Consider the following 10049-nt stretch of genomic DNA (forward strand, 5'->3'; position numbering starts at 1 on the left):
GAAAAAAAAAAAAAAAAAAAAAAAAAAAAAAAAAAAAAAAAAAAACAGTAAACATTCCTGCTAAGATGTCAAATAAAATGGGAACTGTGAAATCTATTTTATTCAGTGACACTGATGACCTTAGCCAGATGTTTTAATGGAGGGATGAGGCAGAAAGTTAAATTGGAGCAGGTGAATGGGAAATACAGAAATGGAGACAGTGAATATAAGCAACTTTCATGATTTTTGCCTCCTAAATAGAGAAAATAGAGATATAGAAGAAAGTTACCTGAGATAAAAAAGAAGTGATGAAAGGCTTCTTCTTGTTTTCTTTTTCTTTTTTTTTTTTTTTTAATTTGAGGAAAAATGTCAGAACATTTAAAAGAGTATTGTGCTATAGCTGGCTTATGAGACTCAATTGTTAAATTTTCAGAAATTTTGCAAGCCATTGTTAAACACAGCTATTATTAAAAAGTTAGCTTTATAAATTTAGAAATAAGTAAATTATATTAAAACAAATGTAGTAAACACTCAAAACTCCTCTCTTAATTATTTAACTATATAGTACTATTATCTATACTTTGGAGGTTATTTATATAGATTGTATCTGTACCATGGGAATATCATATAATGATTTGCTGTTGCACATCTCTTCTCAACTCTGTGTTCAGTGACATAATGTTGCTGAAATTTGCAATGGTGGGAGTATTTACATCACTGAAATTGGCAAATACTTCAAATAAGGGCTTTAGCTTTTAAAAAACTTTTGTTGTTGGTTGTCTAGAAAGAAAGTGAAAGAGAAAATCTTAATAATGCTGATTAAATTTAAAAATTGTTGTCTGTGACTGTTACATTGTGAATAGCACCTGAAAAAATGAAGAAACATTCTTCCAGTATTCAGAAACTGTCATACAATTAAGCAGAAAGATCACTTGCATCATTGACAAACATGTTAGGTTCTGAAATAGTTTTTTATTTTTTCGCTTTCATCTTACTCATTGATGAAAACAAAAATATCAATCAACATTCATGTCAGAACTACACTCATTTGTGAATTACAGCCACAGGTTAGCCACAAGTATATGAGTTTGCCAAAAACAATGAATGCATACAGTGAGAATTAATTAATTTTATGAAATATATGATAAAGAACCTAGTATATTGTATTAATATTTGTAAACTGTGTGATACAATCCTCTATATTAATAAAAATACATAATAAATTATGTATATATATATATATGCATACATAAATTTTTACAGACAGCCAATTATTAAACATTTACTACTACATTTATACCTCAATAAAGCCATGGTGAAACAGATCAGCTAAAGAAAAAAATCTATCTGTATTTTTTGAGTAACAGTTCTCTGGAAGTGTGAAATAGACCTTGAAGCATGGACACGAGAATGTAGACTAGAGCAAGAGCCAGACTATATATAAAGTACATTTGGGAGAATTATCCAATATAGTAAAAGACATGGCTGCAGTCAGGTTCAGAAAACAGTGAATTTACAAATTTGGATCAATAAAGCAGACTCATATCAAACTATGATTAAAGTTCAAGGAGATTTTTTCATTTATCATTCAAGTAAGGCCCTGTAATAAAAGTAATAAATACTTATTATGTATCAGACACTGCTAAATATTTTAAATGTGCTAACTCGAAAATTTAAAACATCCTATGCAGTATTATTATTACTACCACTATTATATGAAAAGAGAAAACTGAGGCTGAAGGAGGTTTATTAACTTGCACAAGTTTACAGAGCTAGTTAGTAGAGGAGCTAACATTTGAACAGAATTCTGCCTGACTCTAGTGGTAAATTTGCTGATGCACCCTAACCAATATACACCACTGCCTCCCTCCTATCTAATCTTATGTTATTAACTTTTCCTGAGGCTGTCTGGATTCTCAATAGAACATTAAACTTTATGAAGAAAGGGATCCTCAACACTAGCCACACAGTTTTAGGGTATAATTTAAGCTTAACAAGTTCTTGAAAGATTTGATAATTTAATAGAAAGAACAGAATTTGACTGCGAAATATAAAGGTAGGGTCAGAGCTGATGTAAGATTACTTAAACTGGGGTCAAAATCTAAATTAAGAATAAAGTCAAAAAAGGAAAGCAGTTGGTATCCGTTTTCAAGATTATTCATATACATTATTCAACTTTCAGAAATGACTGTCCTTCCTTTAGGTAAACCCCATACATAGTTTATATAAATTTATAAATCAATGTCAACATTTTAGAGAACAGTTTGGCAATCTCTATCAAAATTTATAAAGCATGTATCCTTTGACTTAAAAGGAATTTGTCATAGAAAACACAAGGTACTTCAAAAAGTTAGTGGAAAAGTAGATTAAAAGATAATATAAATTTTTCCATGAACTTTTTGAGGCACCCGCATACACACACACACACACACACACACAAACACATACACACGTACACACATGAGGGATAGGAAGAGGTTGGCTAATGGATACAGAATTATAGCCAGGTAGGACGAATAAGTTCCAGTATTCTATAGTAGTGCTAGGTGTCTACAGTTAACAATAATTTGTTACCTATTTTTAAATGGCTAGAAAAGAGGAGCTCAAATGTTCTAATCACAAAGAAATAATAAACATTTGTGGTGATGGATGTGCCAATTAGCCTGATTTGATCATCACACAGTGTATACATATATTAATATTACTCTGCAGCCCCACAATATGTACAATTATTATGTCAATTAAAATATATAAAATAAAATAAAATATTTTTCATAAAAACAAAGTTTATGGAAATATTTGTACTGTTTTTATTTTATTTTTTCTTCCACTAAATTTTTGAAATTCCCTTGTGTGTACGTGTGTATGTATAATTTTCAGCAGCATTGTTTTGGCAGGGAAAAGTTGATGATAATATAAATGTCTGTCAGAATCAGAATAGTTAAATTAATTATGGTTTAATTACAAAATGGAATACCATACAGCTATTAAATTGGGTTATAACATTATATCTGTATATACTGCCATGAAAAGTTGTTGAAGATGTATTGTTAAGCAAATAAAACAATTTACAAAACAAAATGAATGTTATGATCCTAGTCAGTCAAATAAACAAGAGGCACAGAGATTTGACAGGGTAGTTAGACAGATAAATGCACATAGGTGCTTGTAGATTCATAGAACCATCCTGAAAGTATATACATGCTAACGTGGGAACTTCTGGAAAAAAGTGTGGATTGAGATTTGAGACTAGAATTACTTTTCACATTATTGACTACTTGATACTTTTTTTAAAAAAGAAAATAAAATATGAGCATATAGTAATTAAAAAAATACTACCCTCAGCATTGCATTTTGCCACTTCCATGGCTAGGAAGTCAGTGATAAATGGTGGCATTGGTACACAAGGTAAGGATGAAGAAAGCCCCAGTTTTATTCTTTGTCTATAAAGCCAGATTAAGACACAAAGTCAGGTTAAATACATATATAACTGGCCTCAGAATGTTCTTGACGTTTCCAGATGCCACTGACAAGAGCTCTATTTGAACACCGAAATAGAAATGTAGAAGACATTGCTTATTATAAGGCCATTAAATTGTCCCATTTCCATAATAGATTGGCAAGATTTTTGCTGCAGAGGCATGTAAAAAGGCGAGGAAAAATCATAAATAGCTTCTTTAACTCACAGAACTGTATATTAATGTTCAAACTCTGCTAGCTTCCAACTTTGCCACTGTTAGCATGTAAAAATAAGAGTAAGCATAAATGTTTCTGACATTTTGACAATTTTTTCAATGCATATAAGCAGACAAAAATAGCATCCTAAGAAAAGGGCTTCAAGTATCATGTCGGCTACCCAGCTGACATCCATAAAGTCATTCCTAGATGTGATTTTTTTTTGTTCCAATTGAGAGTCTCATAGTAATGTTAAAAATTGACCTCCACCTTAATACTGATTTTGTGGTCTTTTAATTGAATCCAGTTTGAGGAAAGGACTCAGTGTTCTAGCCATATGTGTCACATCTGGGGAAATGGAAATAATTATGCCCTTGATTTAATTCAAACTGTCTAGCTGATTGGTCTTTTTCCTGAACATTTTTGATGGAAAACATAGGTAGAAAGCTAATACAAGGGAAGGAAAAGATGGGTATCCAGGGAAAGTGATATTGAAGATTGAAAAGAGAATCATTTTAAAGGAGGCATAGTGATGAAAGTTATATTTACGCGTGGAAAAAACTACTGGCAAGAGATTTCTAACTGATAGAATTTCAGAAAATGAAACTTAAATAATAATTTAGATTTGCCAAAATGGGTAAACAGGTATCTCTTGCTTTTCTCCATTAATATATGGTAGACATTCCCTAAAATGGCCTCAAAGATTACCTGCCTTCTGGGATTAACACCCTGTGTAATCCCTTCTCCTTGAATGTAGAGTGGACCTAGTGACTTCCTTCTAGCAAATAGAATATAGCAAAAGTGTTACTTATAGGAAATCACTTCTCAAAAAAGACTCTGGCTTTCATCTTGTTTCTCTCTCCCTTTCTCATTCTCTTTTGCACTCTTTTTCAGAGCCATCGCTCCTGGGGAAGCCTGCTGCCATGTTGTGAGTAACTCTGTGGATAGGTCCAAGTGGCAAGGAACCGATATCTCTGGCCAGTAAAACTTGAAGCGAATGTTTTTTTTTGTTTGTTTGTTTGTTTGTTTTTGTTTTTTCCTTATTGAATCATAATTGATTATACATATTTGGGGGGTTCAACATTGACATAGGTTGATCAAATCAATATTATTAGCATATATATTATTACAAATCATACTTATTCTTTATACCCCTTGTCCAGTCTCTCCCTATTCCCTCTCCCCTTCCCCCCTCCCACCTCTGATAACTCTAGATTTCTTCTCTCCTTCTGAAAGAGTAATGGTTACTCTGTTGGTTTGTTGCCTAGATGATCTGTCCAATGCTGAGAGAGGTGTGTTCAGGTCTCCCACTATTATTGTAGCATAGATGCTTCTTATATTGCTCTGGAAAGGGCTTTATGGAGAGACATCCTCTTCTCTTCCTTGGTCTCTGCTGTTGGCTCTCCTTGTGTCAATGCACTCAGTGGCTGGCAGGCTATCTGCATGATGGTTGTGAGGTCTAGCCACTTTTGCAGCAGCCATGGCTATTGTGGTTGCTGTGGTGGACCACCCACATGGAAGTAATGTTTTTGGCGTGCCCCTTGCCTGGTTGTAGGAGGAGGGGTCGGTCCCCAGTTCCATCCATTTTTACGTTCTAGGATGTTGTTGTGAAGTAGTTGGGTGGAAGGGGAAGGGGGAAGGAAATAAGGTGAGAGAAGAAGGCGGGGCATGGTTGACGCTTGTGGCACCCCGGTCATTCCTGCAGGGGAGACCAAGAGGCTTCCAGTGGTGGCTTGTTTATTGCTGGGCTGAATGCAGATGTCAGGGGGCTGTGGCTAAAGCCCTCAACCCCCAGTGCCCTGGCTCAGGAGCCCCGGGCACTTCCTGCCATGGCTCAGTGGTCATCACTAGGGTGGTTGTGGGTGTTGGGGGGCATGGCTGAGGCCCCTGCCCCTCCCCCTTCTGTGGTTTTGGGGCAAAGGGGGTTTCCAGTCCTTCTCAGTTTTATAGGTGTTCTTCAGTGAACGGAAACCTTTACTAGTTAATAAAAACTTTTTCTATGATCTGTGGGTATTTTGTTTTTTTCTTTCACTCCCATGTTGGATTATTTGCTGTTCACAGTAGTTAAACTCTGCACTGGAACTAATTTGTTGTCCTTTGCTTACTTCTAAAATAGGGGAACTTCCTGTGGGGACCAGCACTTGAGCTCTGTGGTTGAGCTAAATTGCTGCTTTGCTGCTGATTCCCTGGGGAAGTTTTTTTGTGCAGCTCAGGTTTTAAAGGTTGAATCTTTTTTTTTTTTTCTTTTTTGTCTTTTTCATGACCAGTAAGGGGATTGCAATCCCTTGGCTTGGTGCTGCCCGCGCTCAGCCAGTGAGTGCACCGGCCATCCCTATATAGGATCCGACCCCCGTGGCGGGAGCAGCGCTGCGTGCCCAAGCGCTGCACTCTCCCGAGTGCGCCATGGGGCTGGCCCAAATGGTTGAATCTTTATGTACTTCTGGGTCTCGTGAGACCAGGTAACACCTAAGTTGTGTAGGAACTCTGGTCTGGGCCACAGTCTACACAGTGTGGGCCTGTGCTGATTGGAGGGCAGATCAGCTGTACTTGCTGTGCCCCAGTGTTCCCCCAGTGGCCCGTCTTCTCCTCTGCCCATACTCCAAACACTTCCCATGGGATAGGCCATGGACTAGTCCCTTGCAGTGACTCACCAGCCTCTGAGTGGCTCCTTTTTTTCAGGTGTTGTGGCTCCTCACTTCTATGTGGGTCCATGGGAACCCTGTTAGTGGTCTTGCTTGCCTGGGGGCCACCAACGCCCTCTTCTCCTCTGCCGCCTCCAAGCAACTTCATAGGAGAGGAACAGCAGTGGCTTTTGCCAGTTCTTGCTCCGTGTGCTCGCCAGCTCCCCCATTGAAGTGGCCAGGGATTCAATATAGTAGGAGTGGTCCATCCTTTCTTTCTCTCATCTTGGCTTCTCCTGCCTTCATGCAGTCCATATGTCTCTCCTCCTCTTCCCCTGAGCTCTGCTTTTTTAACAGTTGTAAATTGGTTGATCTGTGGGAGAGAGTGACACTGGGGATCATCTATTACGCCATCTTGACCGGAAGCCCAAAGTGAATGTTTTAAAGCCTGTCAAACTCCACCTGAGTGAGCTTGAAAGCAAATTCTCCCTTGTTGGAGCCATGTTAAAGACCCTCAGTCAGAGGCACCCAGCTAAGCCAGGACCAGATTCCTGACCTCCAGAAACTGAAATAAATTGTTGTTGCTTTAAACCACTAAGTTTTAGGGTAACTTGTTATGCAGCAATAAATAAATGACAAAGCAGTAAATTGTTTTTCCTGAAAAGATTATGTTTAGTTTGAACTTTTACAAATCATCCCATTTTACATGTGTAAGGAGAGTGAGCTCTCTCTGATGCACAGTGTGTAGAATATGGTTAATAATACTGTTTGTATTGTAATCTTGAAATTTGCTAAGAGAGTAAGTGGATCTGAAATGTACTTACCACACACACACACATGAGGTAACTATGTGATATGATGGATGTATTAATTAATTTCTGGTGATCATTTCACAATGTATAAATATCTCAAAAAATGTACACTTTAAATATCTATATTTTTTATTTGTCAATTATACCTCAATAAAGCTGGAAAAACAATATTTAGAAAATACTCAGAGGTGATTTTTTTCTGAAAATAAAGTGTAGTTTTTTAAAATGTAGTCACCCCCAATTATTAATTTTGTTAAATTCAATTTTCATATAACAAGAATTCCTAAAGTATGGCATACTTCAGAATGCATAGTGTAACTTCATATATGGCAATTAGATCATAAATGGAAATGTGAAAACTACTATATAAACTTTACTGAGATTTTACTGTATGCCAGGCACTATTCAAAACAGTTGTTTTTTTTTACATATATAACATGTGTAATCTTCATTAAAAAGGTGATTAATTTTTTTCTACTTGCATTTTCCACATAAAGAAACTGAGGCATGAGGGGGAGAGGGATTAAGCACCTTGCCCAAAGTCACACAGTAAGAAGATTAAAACTCAGGCACTCAGAATCCAGAGCCCATCATGGCAACCACAATAGTATGCCACCTCTCGTACAAACCAGCATTTAATTCAGGGACTGCATTCTTTGTTCATAACATTATGTTCTTTTTTATTTTTTTTGTTTTACTTTGTAATTGAAACATATTGATTTATTGTAATTGTACACATTTATGGGGCACAGAATTATATTTTAACACATGTACACAATGTATAATGATCAATCAAATCTCATCATCACAAAAATTCATCATTTCTTTGTGATGAGAACATTCGAGCTCCTCTCTTCTAGTCATTTGAAAACATACAATAAATTATCAATAATTATAGATGCTGTATTGGTCCGTTTCTGTTGCTTGTAACAAAATACCTGAAGCTGGGTAATTTATAAAGAATAGAGGTTTATTTGGCTTATGATTCTGGGACAGCTGCATCTGGCATGGGCCTCAGGCTGCTTCTACTCACTGAAGAAAATGGTAGGCAGCTGGCAGATGCAAGATCACATGGTGAGAGGAACCAAGAGGGGGGTGAGGAGGTCACAGTTGTCTTTACACAACTAACTCTCACAGGAACTAATAGAGCAAGAACTCACTGACTACTTCCCCCCACCCCCTGTCAGGGAAGGCATTATGGTTTTGGATCTTATATTTAAGTCTTTAATCTTTTTCAGTTGATTTTGGTATATGGTGAGAGGTACATGTGTAGTTTCATTCTTCTGCATATGGATGTCCAATGTTCCCAGCACTATTTTTTGAAGAGGCAGTCATTTCCCCAGTGTATGTTCTTGTTGCTTTTGTCAATGATCAATTAGCTGTAAGTATGTGGGTTGATTCCTGGGTTTTCTGTTCTGTTCCATTGATCCAAGTGTCTGTTTTTATGTCAGCACCATGCTGTTTTGTTTAAAATAGCTTTGCAATATAATTTGAAGTTTAAAAGTGCCATGCCTCCAGTTTTATTTTTATTTATTTATTTATTTGCTCAGGATTGCTTTGGCTATTCAGGGTCTTTCCTTGTTCCATATGAATGTTAGGATTGCTTTTTCTATTTCTGTGAAGAATGTCATTGCTATTTTGATAGGGATTGCATTGATTCTGTAGATTGCTTTGGGTAGTATGGACATTTTCATGATGTTAATTCTTCCAATCCAGGAGCATGGTATGTTCTTCTACCTTTCTGTGTCCTCTTTAATTTCTTCCAGTAGTGTTTTGTGGTTCTCATTGTTGAGATCTTTCACCTCCTTGCTTAAACAGATTCCTAGGTGGCGCAAACGTGGGGCCTGAATTAGGGTAAGTATAAAGGTTGTTGCCTTTGGGGGAGGTCAGCCTTCGTCCTAGGGTGCTGCAGACCCCTCGTCAAGAGTGACGGGATGGGCCGGCCCAATGGCGCACTGCTACAGTGCGCCGCTTGGGAAGCGCGGCGGCGCTCCCGCCGAGGGTTCGGATCCCATGTGCAGACTGGCGGCTCACTGTCTGAGCGAGGAGCGGGGGCAACACCGAGGGTTGCGATCCTGTTGCCGGTCCCGGTCCAGTACGGGCGCGACACTGAGGGTTGCAATCCGTTGCCGGTCACGAAAAAAAGACAAAAAGACAAAAAAAATAAAAAAGAGTGACGGGATAAGAGTGGGGATGAATAGTCAGAACTTTTGAGAAGTTTAGAGCCTAGGCAGAGGAAGAACAATGAAAAATTCCCTGTCTAAGAATAGGAGCCTGTATATGAGAACTTTTTGAGAAGTTTAGAGCCTAGGTGGAGGAAGAATAATGGAAAATTCCCCATCTAAGAATAGCCTATATATTGATGTTCTTTTACACACTAGCAAGCCACAGTTGGCTGAGTTTTTGTTGTTTGTACAAGAGGTTAGTCCATGGTTTCCTGATAAAGGAACATTAAATTTAAAAACTTGAAATCAGGTAAAAAATAACATAAGACAATAGTATCGAAGCCATGGAGGAGCTAATATGCCAGTCTCTGCCTTTTCTATTTGGAGTGCATTAAGGCAAGGCATTAAATGTAAATGAATTTACTGTACCGGGTGATAATCCTCAAGAGAGAGCTCCCTTGCTGTCAGACAAGAAGGGACCAACTTAGGGGTCCCAAGATAGCTTATTCCCAGTTGCAGCTTCTAAGCAAAAGCTCAATTTAACATCTAACAATCCATTGGATAAGGAAAGAAGTAATGACTCTGATGAAGATCCTTTAACCCCTGAAAATCAGAAAAAGTTAGACGAAGAGGCAACTAAATATCATCTGGAAAAATTGCCTCCTAGTAAATGTTTTCTTCATCATTCTTTTTCAAAAAAGAAAGAATCCCCAGAACTTCGGGAGATTGGCTTTCAAAGAGCAATAAAACAGGCTCAAAAAGAAGGTGATTTCTCTTATTCTCCTGTGTCTTATGAG

At 37.4% G+C, this 10049-nt stretch overlaps 1 protein-coding gene across 1 annotated transcript in view; it reads left to right on the forward strand.

Moving 5' to 3' along the window:
- LOC103592023 (elongation factor 1-alpha 1-like) overlaps window positions 1-10049 on the forward strand; it is a 90508-nt gene that overhangs the window by 31698 nt on the left and 48761 nt on the right. The window contains 1 exon segment of the mRNA XM_008574611.1: window positions 9772-10017. Within this exon segment, the coding sequence (XP_008572833.1) occupies window positions 9772-10017 (246 nt within the window).

This window comes from Galeopterus variegatus, unplaced genomic scaffold, assembly GCF_000696425.1.
Source record: "Galeopterus variegatus unplaced genomic scaffold, G_variegatus-3.0.2 Scaffold56, whole genome shotgun sequence".
In the NCBI taxonomy this organism is placed as follows: Eukaryota; Metazoa; Chordata; class Mammalia; order Dermoptera; family Cynocephalidae; genus Galeopterus; species Galeopterus variegatus.